The sequence below is a fragment of the Callorhinus ursinus genome, unplaced genomic scaffold (assembly GCF_003265705.2).
Source record: "Callorhinus ursinus isolate GAN/ISIS: 27379988/994484 unplaced genomic scaffold, GSC_fseal_2.0 scaffold27, whole genome shotgun sequence".
Lineage (NCBI taxonomy): Eukaryota > Metazoa > Chordata > Mammalia > Carnivora > Otariidae > Callorhinus > Callorhinus ursinus.
The window spans coordinates 702,245-723,294 of NW_027397089.1; the positions used below are offsets into that span (position 1 = coordinate 702,245).

The following is a 21,050-nucleotide window of genomic DNA, read 5'->3' on the forward strand; positions in this document are numbered from 1 at the left end:
TCTGGAACATTTGTTCTGAAAGTATGTCACTGCTTAGCTAAATGACCCTAGAAACTATACATTTAATGAGAGGGGTTCCTACCAAGAGGAAGAGCAGGTGAGTGAACAACCTTTGGAGAAATGTTCAAAGCCAAGACTGGATTTCTGTCAAGAGTATCCAAAAGAAAATAGAGGTTATTTTGGTTGGCTTCACATCAGAAGGGTTCTGAGGGATGTGCCTGCAGCAGTCATCTGAACAAGAACCCCCCATCCCCACCCCGGAGGCTAAAAAATGGAAGCAAAGTTGTCTTGGCTCTTTGGCTCCCTTGCAATTGCGTATGAATTTATAATCCGTTTGTCAATTACTCCCCCCCCCCCCGCAAGAAAAAGCCTGCTGGGACTCTGATTGGCTTTGGGTTGACTCTGTTGGGTTGATCAATTTGGGAAAAACTGATATTTTTTTAACAATAAACCCATTAATAAGGTATATCTGCATTTATTTAGTTTTATTGTTTTTCTGGAGTATTTTGTAGTTTTTAGGTTACAGATCTTGCACATATTCTGTCACATTTATTCCTAAATATTTCATATTTTTGATGCTCTTGTTAATGGAATTTTTCTTAATTTCTGATAGTTTACTTTACCATGTAAAAATACAATAAGTCTTTATATATTGATCTTGAAAAAAGCAACCCTGCTAAATTCACTTGTTCCAGTAACTGTTGTTGTTGGTTTCATTGGATTTTCTACATACATGACCATGTTATTTGCAAACTGTAAAACTTTTAACAGACAATATAGCTGTATATCTTTATGACCCAGGGAAAGGGAAGGATTTTTTTTTAAAACCAGTCATAGAAAATGAAGACCATACAGGAAATTCTGGATATACCTGATTACTTTCAGAATTCTGATTTGTGAAAAGATAGCTTAAAGAAATTGAAAAAAAGAAGCCCCACATTGATAGAAGATACTTACAATACATATACCTGGCAAATGCTTAGTACCTAGAATTATGCTGCCCACTGATGGAGCCACAAGGTACTGTGGCTTTTGAGCACTTGAAATGTGGCTTGTTTCAACTGAAATGTACTGTAAGTGTAAACTACACAGCAGACTCGGAGACTTAGTACAAAAAAAATGTACAACATATTCTTAATAATTTTTATATTGGACACGTTGAAATGAAAATATTTTAGATATATTGAGTTAAATAAAATATATTACTAAAATTGATTTCACTTGTTTCACTTTTTGAATGTGGCCACTAGAAAATTTTTACTTATATATGTGGCTCACTTTCTATTTCTGTTGAACAGTCCTGATGGACAGTATATTTAAATGTTTCTGTAAGCCAATCAGAAAAAGAAACAATCTGGTTGGAAAATGCAAAAGAGCAGAGCACTTTATAAATGCAGATATTCGAATGGCCAATACACATATAAAAAAGAGGCTCAAGCTCTTGGTTAATCAAGAAAATGCAAATTAGAACTATAATGGAGAGGGGCTCCTAGGCGGCTCAGTCCTTAAGCAGCGTCTGCCTTCGGCTGAGGTCATGATCCCAGGGTCCTGGGATGGAGCCCTGCCTCGGGCTCCCTGCTTGGCAGGAAGCCTGCTTCTCCATCTCCCGCTCCTCCTGCTTGTGTTCCCTCTCTCACTGTGTCTCTCTCTGTCAAATAAATAAATAAAATCTTAAAAAAAAAAAAAAAACAGAACTACAAGGGAGTACCATTTTCATCTACCAAATTAGCAGATGTGAAAAAAATAAAGCTGGCAAGGTTGCAGTGCAGAGTTCTCTCTTACCTACTGATGGTGAGAATCTAAATGGACCCAACTCCTTTGGACAGTTTGTGTTGTCGATAAAGTTGGCCGTGCACATAACCTGTGATCCAACATTCCATTTCTCTGTACTTAACAAACTCTCACACACATATACCAGGAGATATGTTAAAAATATGTTCATAGAGCATTACATATAAGTTTTAAAAACTGTAAACAACAATAGAATAAAGTGGTATATTCATACGGGTATATAGCGTAGCACACTGAAAATGAAGTATAGTTAAAGGCTAGCAACATGGATGAATCTCAAAAGCATAATTTGCAGGAAAGAAGTAAGTCCTGAAAGAAAGCATACAGTTTTCCATTACGTCAAATTCAGTATCAGGCATAATCAAGCTATCCATTTTTTAGGAATGCATATATAAATAGCATCACAACAGAGAAAGACAAGGGCATAATTAACATAATTAATGATGGTGATTATCTGTGGGACCAGGGGAGGCATGCAATCAGAAAGTGGCCTGTAGACAGCTTCTAAAGTCTAATAATAATGTAGTTTTTAAACTGGTTGGTGAGTATATGGGTGGTTATCTTCTTGTTGTAGTTTATAGTGTTCATATTTTACAAATTCTTTATATGTATGACAAACTTTAATAAATTAAAAGTCTCTAAAACAACTATGGCATGAACCTAATTTTATTTGCACACACACGCAAACTAGGTTTTTAAATATGTATGGGGAAGGAACTCAAAAAAGTATACTAAAATAATGTATTTCATGATGATAGAGTACATGCAGATGAGGAGTCAGAATTTGGAAACTTAGGCCACAGGGCAGTTTTGATTGTCAGCTACTTAAATCAGTGTTCTATCAATTGCGCTTATCAAAAATATAAGCAGCATGTATCACTGTCATAACTTGAAAAGTAAAAATTACCAGCAAAAAACTGGGTTTATTCAGGAATAACAGAGAATTGCAATTCGGGACATACAGGCTATGGCAAAACCACAGGCAAATCTAACAGAAGAGAGGAATGTTATTTTAAAGAGGAGGAATTTGGGAGTAGTTTTGAATGAAGGTCCACTGGAGATGGAGGAAGAGCAAGAGTTCAGGGTGATTGATGACAGTTTCTCATTGGCTGACTTGTAGTGGTTGATTTCTTGTTGATTTGATGTGTATCTTTTCCTGTTGGGGCCTGTAATTGATGTTGGATGGTATGGCTCGCCCTTCTAGCACCTTGACTCCACTTTAGTGAAATTTCCCTTTATTAAACAGGCAAGTTTGAGTATTTTTAGGAAAGTTTCAGATGGTTACTAATTCTTTTGGACATACAGAAAGTCATAATTCGTCTCTCTGAATGTACATAAGTCTCCTAGGTGTAGAATATTTTTGCATATGTACTCCAGCAAATATATGTAATCGAATATTATTTTTATTTCTGTGTAGTTTTTCTTAGGATAGATTCTTGTACTTAGTCCAGATTTCTATGATAGAATTAAGAGTATCATGTGTGTTATCTTAGTACCAGTAAAACTTGTAATGTGATCATTCCCTTCCTCTCTTGATGGATTCATGGCTAACAAATAGCAATTTGTCATCCACAAGCTTGGTGCATTTGCCCTTTTTGATTTTTAGACAGTAAGAAAATCTAAGCTAAGTCTCCCAACTATTTCCATTCACTTTGCATCGTGCTTTATTCATTTATTCACAGGCCACCTTCTCTTGTCTCTTACCCTTGCTGTTTATTCATTTTCATCCTAAAATTTATAATGTTCCAGAAGATAATGCTTATACATTACTGTACAAAAAGAATAAGTTTATTCATGATTGCATGAAGAGAAAACTTGTTTCAGTAAAGACTAAAGAGGAAGGAAGTATATCAAAGTATAGTAGTATATCAAAATGCTATAAAGAGATTAACAAAAAGACTGTGGGATAAATAAATGAGCTGGGAAAGAAAAAAAAAATCCTAGGAATCCAGATGATGTTATTTCCTTCTTCTGTAGGAAACACATCATATCCACAAGGGAATATTGTAATGTATAGAGCTTTACACAAGAAAAAAATATTCCTGTCTCTGGTGCCTACGCCTGCAGAATACATGTGTTTTACTAATAGCAACAACAATTACTGTTGTTTTCATAATAATAGCTTTATTACATGCTAAGCATTTTTAAATGAAGATAGTAAGCCTCAGTTAGCTTAAATCACTTACTTACAGTCCTTGGTGGAAACTAGTAAGTGGTTGACCAGAATTCAAACCTAGGTCTGTTCTCCTGCAAAACTTGTGCTGTTAACCTCTGTACAAAACTGGCCCTTTACCCAGTCCAACTCCTTTTCTTCTGAAACTTTTAATCAGATTGAGTAACTCCTGATATCTGAATCAAAGGTTCGCTTTAACATCACTGTTTTACATTACAATTTTATCTTTTTTTAAAAAAGAAAACATTTACAGAAAATTTATGGCTGTGATTTGATTCATATAAAAATGTTTTGGCTATTACAGGCACCATGCCAAGAACAAAGGCAAGTAGGACCCAAAAAAGCTCAAAGTAGGCCATTTACTGAAATCTCATATTTGATCAGCACTTTCTTCTGGGGAAAATACTCTTTGTACATATTACCAGAGAGAGAGGATTTAGATAAAGTATTTAACCTTTGGAGCCATCCCCCCACTCCACATAAGACAGAGTACAAAGAATGATCACTCACCAAGGTTGAGCCCAGATTTAATACTCTCTGTCAGAAGTTTTCCCAGCTCCTAAAATTCCATGACTCTGGGTTTTCTCCCTTGTGATCAGGGCAGCCAGACTGATCTAACCATCCCCAAGGACCGGTCACCTCTGAATTTTGTGTTATCTCTGTATATGCCAGTATCTTCCTACAATGTGCATTTCAGATGCTTCAGGACCCCCTTTCCTTTAAGGGATAGAACTTTGAGGCATATTACCAACTTCAGGGACCCTCTGGGAAAACTTCTACCCAAGGTGAACACAAGGTTTTTTCAACGTACTTTATAATAAAAGCATAGCAAGCCTTCCTTAAATTAGAGTATGTGCTTTTCCCTTAAGATTTCTCTTCATTTCCTAAGACCTTGACCTTATTTGAGGCGTAGTTCCAGGACCATGGTTATCTTACAAGTTCATCTAGGATCCAAGACAGAGCCCAAACATTGAGACACCCATAATCTAATACTGCCCATTGCTTGCTCACTTGCTCCAAATAATCTTCATTACTAGGTGTTAGAGCTGATCTCCTGGACAACTAAACCACAGGCAAATGTGCTAAGTTCCCTCCCTCAGGATATGTCAGGGTCTAACAGAAGCCTAACCACCCACTTTGTCCATTGCTACCGTCCCTTTTCTCTCTGTGTGAAGAAAAATACCACAGATCCCCACTAATCTTCTCTTCTTTGGGTGTGGGTGTTTGTGTGTGTGTTAGGAAAGATGAAAACTTCTCACCTGCTCATTTCTTTTTGGCTGTTCTTCTAATAATTTAATTGACACTGAGCTTGTAGTAAATTACTCTTAAGTGATGGAATGAATGAATATTTAAATTCATCTATTCTCATACTTATTCTCATGCCTAGAATACAACAGACATTTATTTGTTGAAATAATAATTTAATTAAAGGAGTAATTACTTGGAGTTAAAAACTTTAAATACCTGCTATAAACTAACAAAATCACAAAAATTCATACGAAGAAGAAAGAACATATTACACTAGTTCATTCTCTCCTTACATAAAATTGCTTTGGAAATAAAGGAATTTCAGAATCACAAGGCAGTATTTTCTTGTTAAACTGTCAAGTGGTGAAAATGATTGATGCATGTAACAAATATTTACTGAGCACCAACTGTGTGCTTGTCACTGTGCTGGCCTGTGGGAGCAAGGGTGATGGTAGGTGAGGTGGAGGACAGGCTGGGTAAGGCTGGAGCAGGGGGCAGACCTTGCAGGGACCCTCCTGGTGTGAAGCCAGGGCTGGTTTTAGGGTGAGGAGCCTGAAGGTGGGTGTGACATGATTTGCTTTGTTTGCTCCAGTGCCAGGAACACAGGAGAAGGAAGGACAGGGTGGACGTTAAAGGACCTGTTAAGCTATGCGTTCACCCAAATGGCAGAAAACCCAGCTTTGATTTAGAACAATCGAGACACATTTCCGCTTTATAGGTTTGTTTCAATCCTGGGAATCAGTAAAGTGTTTCAGAAGTCTCTATACAAATCAGAAAGTGAGAAAAAAGGCAATTGCTATTAAAATGCTTAATTTATGAAATGATTACGCTTTCACTTTAGCAGTAATTTGAGATAAAATAATGTGAAACTGCCTTAAAGTTTATAGTTTTTTATAATAATGACTCCATCTCATTATTTACAAAATTCTTATGTCAATAACTGATGGCACAGTTTCTTTTTTAAGTAATCTCTGAGACATTCCATGTGCATTTTCATCCTCTAAGCAGCTTTCTGGGGAAACTTTTTTACTTCCTTACCAAGGACTCTATCAGAGAAAGTCATTATGTAGTTCTGTGTTTTAGAGGATGTATTATTTAAAGACTGCTTAACACTGCCATCTTGTTGTACTGGAATGATTGTCAACCTTTGTAGTGTTGACATCACTGCCCTCAAATGAGTTATCTAGTTATTGAGATTGTTTTGTGATATTTTAACTCCTGGCTCATAATCAGCATCCTTTCTGTTCTGATTATTGTTTTATGCTTTGGGGCAAAATGGACACCAAGTCAGAAGAGAATGTATGAGACACAGAGCTCAAATTTGCCAAGGTGCTACTCATTTTAATTCCTCATGCTCTTTGGGAGGCATTTTATTCTCATTTTGAATAGAGATTGAGTGATTTCACTACTGACATTAAGGAAGAACACTGACTTAGGGGAGATTTCAAGCAGAGTTTTCATATCTTTTTCTATTTATATTCCATAAAAAAAATAAGGCACCTCAAGAAAGAGGTTTTCATATATACATGAACTGGTAGGATGATTATGTTGAAGGAGAAAGAAACCAAGAAGACTGGTTTCAAATGCTACCTCTTCTGTGTAACCTTGGGAGAGTCACTGCATTTTAAAAAGACTTGTCACATACGCAAAATGAAACTATCAATGCTGTTGTTTTGGATTATTATGGGAATTAAATGAGTTAATGTATATTAAGGTGTTTTGTGTATGGTAAAACTCCATACAAATATTAGTCAACTTCCTCAAGTGAAGATTTACTGCTACTCAAGGACATTTCTGTTGGGAGCACAGCTTTCAGAAAGAAGCCATAGAACTCACACTTGATGGAAGGCAGCTGTAGAATGGATTGAAAAGAATCCAAGAAACAAATTATACCATTGTTTGCATCAAGATAGCCAACCGCGAGAAATCAGCTACATTCATTCCCATGCACCTGCACATTAAAACGCGCGGGGGTACTGTGCAGGAACTCTCGCGGTGGAAAGAAAATGAGCAAAGAGCACTGTTGTAAAGTTCTCACAGCTTGGGATGATACAGACAGATTTCATGATGCTTATGTAAGGAAGTATGTCTGTCTGATACCATCATAGGCAATAACTTTTTTAATTCAGTAGAGATAAATTCTTAGAATTTAAAATTTCAGTGGCAAATATATGTCTTCTCTAATACAGCATCATGGAGAGATTGGTATCAGATGACCAAAGATCAGCTTAAAATTAATAAAAGTATTTTTATCGTTTTGCTTAAAAAACATGGAACATTGTTTATGTGTAAAATTTACTACGTATAGTGGCCTCTGAAGCCCTAGGGCAGGAAGGGGAAAGAGAGAGGTACTGTGTCCTTCCTGGAGAAGGGTCCCCAAGACATGCAGGAGAGTAGAAGTCAGGCAGGAGAGCAAAGCCTGAAGGGTGGGAAAACCTCCGGTCTCTGAATTGAATTCAAACTTGAGAGGGATGGTATAACTCACCATCATGAGATCCTTACCATAGCATCATCACACAAGAGCCCATCCTAACCCTGTCTCGTGATAAATTATATTATTAATTTCATTTACTAAAGTATCATCTTTGAAAAAGTTTTTAATTATAAATGGTTATTAAATTATGAAATCAGTAGCAATCAGCAAAATCGACTCTACTGAATTAAGCCTTTTTTCATTTATTTACTCATTTATTTAACAAATAAGTATATACATTGTGCCAGGTATTAGATATCATTTAAGATCTCACAAGTGCTTTTCAATTTACGTACCACTGATGGGAGCAGTGTGCCTGCAGCACCACCCCATTTAGCAGCATCCCACATTTCTCATGGCTCTGGAGCCCGTGACAAACAAATGAACTTATTATGCTGAGTTTGTTGCTATTACTTCGATTACACTGTTTCCCCTACTTCATCCCATTTGGTTCAGTCTCTCCTTTTTACCCAGTACTTCAGGGTTCCTCATATGATTGGCTCATAATGGCAAGAAATAAAAGAAAGGAAGAAGAGAACCCAAAGTAGAAAATGGGGGGAAAAAATGACAGTTTTCTTGAATGACAGAGGAGCAGATTCTGAATGTGATTCCGAAAGGAATTCCAGAAAATATGTGAGCAACAGAATACAACATAGTTGGAATAGGGTAGCATCTCCCACAGTGACTTATGGGGAAAAGTTATCTTAATATTTTATACCATATTTTCAATATTTAAAAAAATCTTATTGCAAGAATGGAACTCTATGGCCATTATGATATTCTTTTGAGGACCTGTGGCATTTTATAGATGCAGAATCAGGATCAGTACTCTTATCTTAGATTTTAGCCATTATTCTGTTAGAACTTCCCATGTTGAGAGGAACGCACACCAGATTTCCTGGTTAATGGAAGTTTTATGGTGAAGTTACACAGAAAAGTAAGAGAACAAAGTTAGAAGATCTAGACTACTGTGCATCAGAGCGGTGGTGGTCTGCCCTTCGCCTCTCTCTTCTGCACTCACCTATCACTGTCAACTATATGATCCTTCTTATGGCCTCTGTTTTCCCTCTTCTCTGAGTCTTTCCACTTCTGTATTGCTCTATCCTGTTCAAATAGGTCATACTCTGACTTCCAGAGAGAGGGAACATAAACCATTCATCAAGTCATTCTCTAGTATAAAACATCTACCGTGTGCCAAGGCTGTTGGTATCTAACAGAGCCAGGCAAGCCGTTCGTGGGGCAGAGCATGACCGCTTGCGTGAGGGGACTACCGAGCTGTGAACAGAGGCAGGCACCGTCAGGCTCCTGAGAAGGGAGGCCATGTGGTGACAGCCGAGTATAAATATGGAAACAGGAGCCTGGAGGCCTTTGGGGGCAATATGAAGGAACGGCGTGATGGAGAAGACTTGGTAATTCAACAGCAAGATTTCCCTTCCTTTCAGTGCCAGTGGAAGCTGGAGAATGACCAATAACTTTAATGCTTGCCTTTACTACAGGAAAAAATTTAGAGTGAAACAAAACAGTGGAAAAAGAGGCCCAGGACTAGTGGTCTGTGCATTCTCAAAGTTGCTCCCGTCTTGTCACAGGGACATTTATCACAACTATAAATTCAAAAGTGAAAATAATCATCATCATAATAGATTTCCTTTCCCCCCAGTTTTCCATATTTCCATTTACTCTCCTGTAACCTTATATCATAGATAATATTTTGTAGTTTGATATTCCTGCACTGCCAAGTTCATGGTATTTTCCATGTTTCCAGGTAATCTTTACAAAGTAGACCATGGCCAGGCTTGCTGTTGGTATAATGATGCAGTAGGAAAAAGAATGATGAAGTATTTTCTTTAAAGTAGGGAATTTTTCTTAGACAGAAACGGGGTTGAACTCTGAATGCTAATGTGGACCCTCCTCCCCAAGGCAGAGTACAGGGCTCTTCTGGCATATTTTTTACATTGACCTCAGAACTTCAGGGGACAAGTCTGGGAGGAGCTGGAGAGGCAACAGGGAACCACATCCACTTCTATTGATTGTACATTCATTGTACTGTTCGTTTGATACCAAAATGAAAGTAACCTAAGTTAGATCTAAGACTTAAACTTCAAATCTTTGTAGTTTAGCCTAACTTACTTTTAAAAATTATTTTAATGGCTGCTTTATTTCCTACAGTTGTACCTTAATTCACTTAATTACCCTCCACTGCAGATATCTTTATTGTTTTATTTCTAATTTTCATCTGTGTTAAGCTTGTGATAAAGGAAAGTATAGTGAAATATATCTTTCAGCATATAATGTTTCCATTCAGAAAATTTCCTAAGAATAAATTTTAGAAATGAGACGTTAGGTCATGAATATTTGGATATGAATATTCTTATGTCCAAATTGCCAGATTTCATTCCAAAAGGAAATTATACCAATTTAAATTCTTAACAGAATTAGAGACTATACCAGTATCATTGTATCTGTATGGCTTTAAATATCATTTTCGTCTGGTTGCCCACTCATATTCTTTCACTCTGTTTCCCATACTCGGATATATAAGCTAGCCAACGTCCTGGTAAATAGTTTAGATACCACGACTTAACATATAAATAAAACTTCAGTCATTTAAAAAGAGTCTTTTAGCTCCAAATATCTAATGCTAATAAAATTTACCCATGTCTATGATTTGTCTGAATAATTCTAAAGATTTTCTTTTTACCAGAAAATGATAATTAACAAAAGATAATCGATTTTTTTCAACTTGCCTTTATGTGACAGTCTTCTGTAGGAAAATTGTAAAACAAAAAACAGGAAAAATAAAGGTAGACAATAGAAAATCATCTGGAGCCAAGATCTTCAACCTGGTCTGCATGCTACAAGCTAGGGAGCCATACTTTTCTAAAATTATTCAACTGTACATATGTTAGAATTTAAATGCTATACTGGGGCGCCTGGGTGGCTCAGTATGTTGAGCATCCAACTCTTGGTTTCAGCTCAGGTCATGATCTCAGGGTCGTGAGATCAAGCCCCGTGTTGGGCTTCATGCTTAGCAGATAGTCTGCTTGAGATTCTTTCCCTCTGCCTCTCCCCCTGCTTGCTTGCTTGCTCTCACTCTCTAAAACAGATCTTTTTTAAAAAACATTTAAATGCTATGTTGCCACCCTTGACAGAAGTTTATTTCATGTTAGATTATCATGTAGGAATTATGCTAGTGAACAGAAATTAAAATGAGAAGTAATGAGTCAAGTTTCTAACAGTAACTTTTCCTATTGCTTTGATGGGAATGTTCAAAAATTGAAATTTCTCATGGCTTGGGTTGCTTATAAATTGTCATCCTGGCCCTCTGAGTGATTGGCATTATGTTTCTCTTCAGACAAGAGCAAAGGTGTCCTTCCCTGGGGAGATACTCTGGCCTTTTCTAGGTACCTTTCTACCTCAGACTAACTGTGTAATCAGATCATAAAGTCCTATAGATAAAGAACTATTAAAGTTTACCCTTTGGGGTGTCCATTTTGTTTTGAGGTGATAGCTTAATGATGTTCTTCAAAGAAATCACAGACCTACATCAGGAACTAGAGATGAAATCATGCTTCACTCCCACTTCCCAGTAATGAATTTACGTGCAGTAAACTCAGTAGAAGAATGGTAGATGTGGCAGGCAAACCCTAGCAAGCTTTCTTTTCCCTTCCCCGAAACCCTACATCTTTTTGTAAACTCTGGGATGGGAGTAGAGTTCTCTTGGTTTCTCAACGATTAAGATTGGCTAAATAAAATTTGAAGTTTTGCATGTTAAATACAGGTTGTATATTCTAGCATCCCCCACCTATGAGCATGAAGCAGTTCATTTCATCGTGAATAAAGGAGCAATAGAAAAGCATGGGCTGTGTAGGAAGCACAGAACAAATTGCTTATGGTTAATTGGGACAAGGGCAGTTGTAGCACCTAGTTCCTTTGGTTATTTCTCTGGATATCTGATGGAGAGAGAGGTCACACACACACAATATGCAGAAATAGCTCTACATCTGAACTGGTATTAGACTGGTTGTTGAGTAGGCAAGGAAGAACTGTTCCACCTTCGAAGAGAGCTGTGAATTTCTAGAAGCGTTATTAAAGGCAGCACTGTGGGCTCCGCGGCTGGAACAGCCAACTGATCGTTTATGGTCTGCATGGCAGGTGTTCGTCCCGTCGCTCGTTCGCTCGAGTAGTCCTCTGTCCCTGGCAAAGTGAGACCTGTATTGCCTGCCTGCATGATTCGGCTGCTCTTTCCGCTGCAGCAGCCTCCCTGCACAGCTCCCGCTATCATCATCCGTTTTCTGGTTTTTGCTCTTGAACGTGGTGAGGTGTCCCATCAAAGAGCATGGCTTTTTCTAATCCCAGCCCACACACTGATGTCAAAGTATTTTTTGTTCTTTCTCTGGAGCATTATGTTCTTCCAACCGCAGTCACTCAGCCAGGAAAACATGAGGGTATTTTGCAATAACATTTGGAATATACATTTTTATCTTTTAGTTGGGGTTTCCAGTGTTTATATTCTAAAGGTCAGGTGATGTCACCATCTTAGTCATTAGCGGTCTGCGTACTGCTGAGTATGTAACTCTGCCAAGGCAGAGCCTGTGGCGCTTTCCTAAAATCATCACGAGGATGACAAGGAGTTACTCGCCCTTCTACGCACATAAACGTGCATGGCCAAACAGTGAAAAGCTACACCCGGCCAAACCCAGAGCTCACCCTAAAATATGCTGCTTTCCGTTGTTCCAGCAAAAGAGATCCTGCAAGTGACTTTGATAATAATGAGTGAAAATGGAGAATAAAATTTTTCAGTGAATTTTAGTGGTTTGAGTACATGTAAGCATTTCCCTCCCCAGAAACCTGCCTGCTTGTCTTTTTCACTTCTCTCTCTCGTTCTCTCCCTCTCCCTCCCTGTCCCCTTTCTTACATAACTCAAAAGACTATTTGGTGAGGAATGAAGATGGAAGATTATTGATCAGGAGATTTCTAATGCTATTTTCTACTCACAGTTCAGTGTGAAATCTTCATTTATGTACATAAAGAATACTAGTATGAGCTAGAGGTGGAGATTTAAGAAAAGGCAGGTGGGGGATACAAAACTGGCTATTCTTTTGGCATACACTTAAATCACTTTCTTTGTGCCATGCAATTACAACTGTATATAATCTTTGTAACAAGTTTATTAGGGACTTTATATAGATTAGAAAACCAAGGTACAAAGAGGTTGACTAATTTGCCCAAAGTTACACAGCTGGTAAGTAACAGAACCTAGATACAAAACCATGCAGCCTAACTCTAGATCTTAACCTTTGTGCTATGCTGCCTCGGATGGGAGTCCAGGACAGTAAAAGAGGGAGGATATATAGATAGGACATTTCAGAGCACTTATAATGATGGAAGTGAGGAAAATGAAAATCCGTTGAGAGAGCAGAGTATTTCACATAGGTGAGTGGGTGGCATCTGTACTCACCTTGAAGGCCGAGCTAGATTGTGACAGTGGAGATCAAGAGTGAGAGTTTGCCTTCAGTTAGAGGAAATGGCATGAGTAGAACATACCGGGTCTGGAAAGTTGGTTCAAAAAATTAGCAGTATAATTATTTGGAGAAAAGGATGGTATACAGGAGTATAAGATATAAGGTAGGCTGCAGCCAAATTTTGCAGGCCCCATTTTATAGGCAGTTGGGATAAGGGGGCTGAAGGTTTTTGAGCAGTGAGGTGGCCAGAGCAGTGCTTTCGAGAGCTCAACTTGGTGGGGTGATAGTTTGAAGAAAGGAATGCCAGACGTAGGGAAAATCATCAGGAGACTATATTTATTTGCTATTGGTGCTATAGTAATATTGCCATATACTTACTTAAAACAACACACATTAATTATACCCCAGCTTCTGTGGGCCAGCAAGTCCAAGCACAGCTCAGCTAGGCCCCCTGCCTAGGGTCTCACAAGGCTACAGAGTGTTCACTTGGGCTGTGGTTGTATCTGAGGCTCAGCTAAGGAAGATCTTGTTAGCCGAATTCAGTAACTTTTGTACCAAGAACTTCAGTTTCTTGCTGTTAATCAGAGGCTACCCCCAGCTCCTAAAGACTTCTCTCAGTCCCTCCCATGAGCGTCCCAACACTGACATCCCATCACGTACCAGCTTACTTTTTCAAAGCCAGCAAGGGAGTGAGAGACTTCCGTGGAGCAGCTTACATAATCACATACGTCCTGTCACTTCAGCCACGTTCTGTTAGAAACAAGTCACAGGTCACTCCCACACTCAAGGAGACAGGACTAGAGAAGAGGATTGAGTATCAGGAAATGGATCACAGAGAGACTACTCCAGAGTCTGCCAAAGAGACAAATGCAGTTGATGAGACAAACTGTCTGAATCAGGGCAGTATTAACGCAAATAGAAAAGGCAGATTCAAGAAAATATGTCTAGGCAATATAATTATGAATTTTTACCCACATCATGTGAAGTTCTTTGCATACATCATCTCATGTAAGCCTCAAAATAACTATATGAGGTAGGTGCCAGGAAAACCCTTATTTCACAGATGAGGACACAGGCTTTGAAAAGTTAAGTACCTGGGTCACAAATATCCCAGCTTCAAATCTGGGTGTCCCAACCTAGATTTGAACATAGGATGTCAGTCCCAGAGCTCATAGTCTTAGCCACTTTTCTTTAATTGGACTTAAAAGTATAGAGGATTTTAAGAAAGATGGGTAAGAAAATATTGAAGATAACTGCAAGAGTTTAACCCATTTCAACTCAGGGAGTGGTGGTGGTATCGAAAACAGAAATGTCATGAGAGGCACTATTACACTGATACTACTATGCATACACTACATGCCAAGCAGTGTGCTAAGCACTCAGTATGCATTACACAGTTAATGTTCCAACAACCTGTGATAATAGTGGATATTCAGCAGATACCCAAATTCCATCAATGGAGCATGAGAAAAAAAGTCAACGCTAGAAGAAACTATCAGGGAGCATCCATGTGGAGACTATCAATCTCTAAAATTAGATGAGATGGGTGTGAAGGTGATCTAGCAGTGATATGTCACCCCACTGATCGCCACAGTTGCTTTGGCTGATTTGGCGGCTAGACATGTGTCCCCTTCCTCACCCTTCCATGTGCATCTCTCCTGTAGCTGTACACTCAAAGAGGATGACCTTCCCAGATATTGTTCTTCCATCAAGGGTATATGAGAAGCTGTGCACCTGTCAGAACCTCCAAACGAGCTCTCAAGTTCAATTTGTAGGAGAATGTAGGATAGTCAAGATTCCAAGACTCCAGACACATCCCAGTGAGGCACTGCATATGGCAGTCTTCCTTTCTTTCAAAAATTTAATTACAATTAGATGAAGTGTTTAAGAGACAAGGGACAGACCCCACAATAGAACCTTAAAAACACCTTTATTTAGAGGTTGAGGGGAGGAAGAGACACTTTAAACAGCAATGAAGACATATATATCAGAGGGAGAAGATGAAGATATAACTGTAAAAAGCAAAGGGGAAAGAGAAGAAAAAAGATCTGTCAGCAATATCAAGCACCAGAAAGTAATCAAAGAACCTCAAAATCAAGGCATTTGGGGGTTAGAAGGTCTAACTTTTGGGTGAGTAGATTCAGGAAAACAGAGCCTGAGTGAGTCTGAGGCTCAGCTAAGGAAGATCTTATTAGCCGAATTCAGTAACTGAACAGTAATTCAGTCAGCTGGCCTATGGGTGGACGGGGGAGCTGGCCTAGGAAGGAAAGAGTAGGTTGTCAGGTTGTTAAGGTTGAAGAGTTCACCAGTATAAATTTCTCTGTAATTGCAGATGAACTAGTAGTGTAATACGAGAGGGGTTGAACAGTTGAGTAGCAGCAAGCTTGTGCGTCATAAATAGAAGGGAAGGCTCATGTCAGAAAAAACTGAAAATGGCAGAAAGAGACAGACTGCTGATGGAACGTGACCCCAGCAGAGACAGAAGGAGGAGGTACAGATCCTCAGAAAAGGCAAGAGACATGTTACTAATGGAGGTGTTAGGAGAAGAGCCCTGAAAGAAAATGCAGAAAAACAAGAGGTTCAAGAGAGTAAAATTGAGGGTGTTCAGATTGAACGTCCTCCATATTCTCTTAAAGGAGAACCCAAGTTCATAGTAGTGAGAAAGAGGGAAAGATTTCAGTACTGGAAGATAGTACATATTTTAATTAATTGATACAACAGTTGAGCAAAGTTTAGCCCAGTGGTAATTGAAGGCAGTTAAATGGTACTGTGCATGGTTGGAAACTGACATCCTGAGGATGGCAGATAAGCATGGAGGAAGGAAAGATGGATTGTAGAGACCGGCAGAGTATTGGCATGGGTCTACACTGAGTGATGAGGTTAAGTGAAAGCTGAGTGGAGTTTAGAATCTAAAGACTGTGATTTGGGTGTGGAGGAAGTTATCAGAAATGAGGAAATAAAATGCTTGTTACCAGAAAAGGAATGCTTGTTATCAGAAAAGGAATGCTGAGACCTTGAAGTAAAATAGTTCCAAATCAAGCAAACTATAAAGTGCCCTCTTGCAATTTCAGAGGCTAAATAAAGAACTATTAAGCCAAAGTATTATATGGGCCAGAAGTAAAAATAAACAGCTGTGGCAGAGGATGTGAGGGGGTAGAGGATATGACTGACCAGGCACTCAACTCGGAAAGACAAGGTGGGGTGTTATGATGGAGGTAATAAACAGACCAGCAAGGACAGGGCTTAAATGTTAAGGTTCAAACAGAAGAGGTTGATAGAGGCAGAACACTAGTCTAAAAATGACAATGAGGGCAAGAATGTTTGTGAGGCTGGTTGTGTCTTCATAGGCAATTCCAGTTTCAATTAAGGTAAAGAATTGGAAGTTTAACTTGAGAGTCAATCTAAGTCCAGAGGAGACTTTGCTTGACAATAGAACTAGGAGGCAAAGTCACTAGGGAGTGACTGAGACAGAAGCAAGGACACACGCAGGAAGGGAAAGTGTTAGTTGGGATCAGATAAGCACTGTTCCCTCCCCACATCTACACCATCACGTGTTTACAAGGGACCCTTCTAATCCTTAAAATAAGGCATTATCCCCATTTTACAGATGGAAAAAAAAACTCTGGTTTGGGAATTTGAATCTTGTCCTGACTGCAAATTCTAAGGTCTTTCTACCACAACAGACTCTCAGTAGTCTTAAAGTGTTACTATAGCTTTCAAGGACTAACTGGAAATCATGTCTGACTTATATAAAGTAGGTATAAAACACAATGTGGTTTTTTTATTGAGATATAATTAACCTATAACATTGTATTAGTTTCAGGTGGACAACATGATTTGGCATTAAACATCCATCATCATACATTATTTACAAATGTTTCTTGTCATGAGACCTTTTAAAACCTACTCTCTTAGCAACTTTCAAACATGCAATGCAGTATTATTAACGGTAGTGGCCATGCAGTTCATTATCTTCCATGACTTATTTTTTAACTGGAAGTTTGTACCTTTTGACCCATTTCAATTCTCCAAACTCCGTGCCCTAGCAACCACAAACCTGTTCTCCGTATCTACGACCATAGCTCAGTATTTTTGTTTAGATTGCACATACAAGATCATACGGTATTATTCCACATAGCATAATGCCCTCAAGGTCCACCCATATTGTTACAAATGGCAAAAATTCCTTCTTTTTTAAGGCTGAATAATATTTGTGTGTGTATGTACACACATTTTCTTTATCCATTCATCCATCAGTGGACACTCCAGTTACTTTCATGTCCTATTGTAAATAATGCTGCAGTGAACACACAGGTGGATATATCTTTTGAGTTAGTGTTTTCGTTTTCTTCAGATAAATACCCAGAAGTTGGATTGCCAAATTATATGGTAATTTTGTTTTTAATTTTTTGAGGAACCTCCATCCCGTTTTCCATAGTGGCTGCACCAATATACATTCTCATCAGTCATGCACAAGGGTTCCTCATTCTCTACATCCCCACCAACACTTGTTATTCATCTCTTTGATGGTAGCCATTCTAACAGGTGGGAGGTGATATTTCATTGTGCTTTTGATTTGTATTTCCCTGATGATTAATGATGTTGAACACCTCTTCGTGTACCTGTCATCTATATGTCTCCTTTAGGAAAATGTCCATTTAGATCCTCTGACCATTTGTTTTATTTATTTTTAGTGAGAGAGAGTGGGGAGGGGACAGAGAAAGGGAGAGACAATCTCCACTGAGTGTGGAGCCTGACTTGCATGGCTCAATCTCAGGACCCTGAGATCATGACTTGAGCCAAAAACCAAGAATCAGATGCTCAATCAGGTGCATCCCCCCTGACCATTTTTTAATTGGATTGTTTTTTTGCTGTTGAGTTGTACACACAGTATATTTTTTCCTCTTGAGTTATATTCAGATCTAAGATGTTCTATGTGAGCTTTACAACGAATACTGTACATTTAAATCTTAATTTTTTTTCAAGAAAAACATCTTGGACCCTTTTCCTTAAGGATATTAAGGAACTTTCAGGTATTTCCAAGATAAGCACATTGAATTTCTGCAACTATACCCTAAAACATTAATACTTATATTGCATTATTTTTCAGGTGTGAGAATGAAACCAAATTTAAAACAGAAGAAGTATTTTGGGCTTACAATTTCTGCCCTACGCCATACTCCTGGACTGCACTTCTGGGCCTTATTTTATATCTTGTTTTCTTCGCACCTGGTAAACAAAGGCTTTGTGTTGTTGTGTTATTTAAAGTGTCTCTTTTTAGGGGAGACAAACTACTCTTTTTCAAATTCCTTATAAACTACTTACTGAAATTTTTAGTTTTATGTTTTTCTCAGGAATGGGACCAATGCCTTGGACTGTGAATTCTGAAATATATCCCCTTTGGGCAAGAAGTACAGGAAATGCATGTTCATCTGGAATAAATTGGATTTTCAACGTTCTCGTTTCACTGACATTTTTACACACAGCAGAGTATCTTACATACTATGGTAAGAGACTATTTTTCCCATCTATAGTTTCATTTTTATTTTTCCTCCTCTTTTTATATATGGTATCATTTGTGTTTAAAAGTATAGTGGTTATATTTTTGCTATTATAAGTAATCTCTATGTGGGTCTCTCATTCCCCAAAGGCCTTGAAAATGTACTTGGAAAAGATAAAAAGAATTCTCCTTTCCTAAGCAGCATTGCTTCTTGTCCCTCAGTGCTTTATAGCCTTCTCCCACCTTCCAACCCAAACTTCTCCCAGCTATCTCCCCAGTTGGAAATCTTCACAGCAGTGCTCTTAGTTTAATGAAGAAACATAAAACAAGAGAGATGGCAGAAAGGATGCAGGCAGGGAATGTAAGGGCTAATGCTTGAAGAGGTCTCATGACGGAGATGGGCGTCATGTCCAAGGAGCTCCCCCAAAGGTCGTGCTGTGATTCGTGCCTTCCACTATGTCATCTATGCTGTTCAGGTCATGGCATATTAATTTCATTGTCCACTCAGAGCAGCACCCACCACTGCCTGAAGCATAAACCTGACAGCGGAAATGTGTGGACCATAACTCAAAACAGTATTAGGAAGTGGCTGAGTCAGGAAAAAACTTCTAAAATGAAACTTTACTAAAATGACAAGATTTTCTCTTTAGCAACAGAATTTCTTCATTATGAGTTTATAGGATTCTAAAAGGTGAAATGTGAGGTTTTTATTCTACTCTCCCCATAAGTCTCTGTATGTATATGGAGTGTCTCTTGCTTATGCCATTCTCTGGTCCCTTCCCCATAGCACACCCCTCACAGTTGGACCATAAATGTTTGGAGCTCAGGCCAGGATTTATGCCTTGTTCACCATTATGTTCCCAATGCCTTCCAGGGCATCCTGTTCATTTGATAAGCACTCAAAAGTGTCTGTCAAATGAATAAATATGCAGAAGAATTTTGAATATGAGGAAACATTATACAAATCTATTCCTCTTCTCTCTTCTGAACATCCTATATTGGTATTTACTTTTATTATCTTTATAAAACTCTTTGTTTCTCCCAATGAACATTTAGAAATTTAGAAACATTTTATTAAAAAACTTAATACACTGGCATTTGAAACTGGATATGCATTTTGTATATTCAGTTTTAACCCATTGGCAATTAAAGCTTTTTACATAAATTCAGAAACTAGTCTTTTTGAGAACATAAATTTTACACAATAAATATTTACCCATATTTGCTAATTCTTGAGAATGCTTAATTTTTTGTTTTGGAGAATTCTTAAATATTTAAAGACCTAAATATAGATTAACATCCTGAGAAAGTATTTTTTATTAAGTCATAGACCAAAAGTCTACAAGGCAAGGCTTTTGTTACCAAAGTTCCTCTCAAATATATGCTGCCCGAAACAACATGAGGCAACAGAAGTAAAATTTAAATAGGGCATAGCCAGGCTTCTTTCAGAAATATCCAGTTAGAACAAACTGGCGGTTGCCAGAGGGGTGGGGAATAGGGGGAGATGGGCAAAATGATTGGTAGGAGGTACAGGCTTTCAGTAATGGAATGAGTAAGTCAGGGAGATGAAAAGTACAGCATAGGGCATATGGTCAGTGGTACTATAATAGTGCTGTATGGTCACAGATGGCAGCTATACTTGTGAGCACAGCATAAGGTACAGAGTTGTGGAATCACTATGTTGCACACCTGAAACTAATGTAAATTGTGTCAACTGCACTTCCATTTAAATATATATAAATATAAACATTTTTATATATACAAAATATTTTTAATATAAAATATTAAATTTAATATTTTAATAAAATATAATTTTAAAACTATATATATCCAGTTAGAAGCAGCTTTTTGCTTTGCATTAAGCCAAGCTTCTATTAAGTCGGCACACTGGTCCATTAGGTCTATCGCTTGCTAGTAGTGGAACAATATTTAAGTTCAGGTGAAGTTTTTTCCCTGTTTTTGGATTTGAATTTTAATCTACATGTTACTGATTTATGTAAGATACATGTTTCTATTCCTGATTTAACAAACATATACCATAATGAAGTATTTCTCTTGAAATATGCAGGTCTTTTATTTCCTCCTTATTTCATGAGACCTCAAATTTTCTAAACTATACCACTTAGAAAGGTCTGCCTTGGACCCCATTCACTAATGTTTATTACTAAAAACTGTCACCAGTATACCATTTTATGTATAGCACTGTGAGTACTAAATGCCAAATCTACTAAATAGATCCCTTGGAAAGCACTATATCAAAGTTCCTGTACTGAGATACTGAAATTCAGTCACACATGATCTTTGATTCCTCATTCTGTATAATTCAATTAAATATTTGTGTTAAATCTGAAACTTAATATAGGACTCTAATAAGATTTATTTTCTTCAGAATAAAGCTGAGGA

The 21,050-nt window shown here is 38.0% G+C and overlaps 2 protein-coding genes across 16 annotated transcripts in view; one reads left to right on the forward strand and one right to left on the reverse strand.

Annotated features, from left to right (window-relative positions):
* SLC2A13 (solute carrier family 2 member 13) overlaps positions 1-21,050 on the forward strand; it is a 386,427-nt gene that overhangs the window by 356,790 nt on the left and 8,587 nt on the right. Inside the window, exons 8-9 of the mRNA XM_025879547.2 lie at positions 18,258-18,379; positions 18,502-18,654. Of these exons, the coding sequence (XP_025735332.1) occupies positions 18,258-18,379; positions 18,502-18,654 (275 nt within the window). The remainder of the gene's footprint in view (positions 1-18,257; positions 18,380-18,501; positions 18,655-21,050) is intronic.
* The window catches only part of REDIC1 (regulator of DNA class I crossover intermediates 1), a 240,992-nt gene continuing 233,545 nt past the window's right edge, over positions 13,604-21,050 (reverse strand). For 11 of the 15 annotated variants that reach the window (XR_012373929.1, XR_012373926.1, XR_012373928.1 and 8 more), the window contains one exon: positions 13,604-13,999. The gene's annotated coding sequence lies outside the window, so the exon portion shown is untranslated. The remainder of the gene's footprint in view (positions 14,000-21,050) is intronic. The other 4 variants (XR_012373916.1, XR_012373917.1, XR_012373914.1 and 1 more) reach the window with 1 other exon arrangement.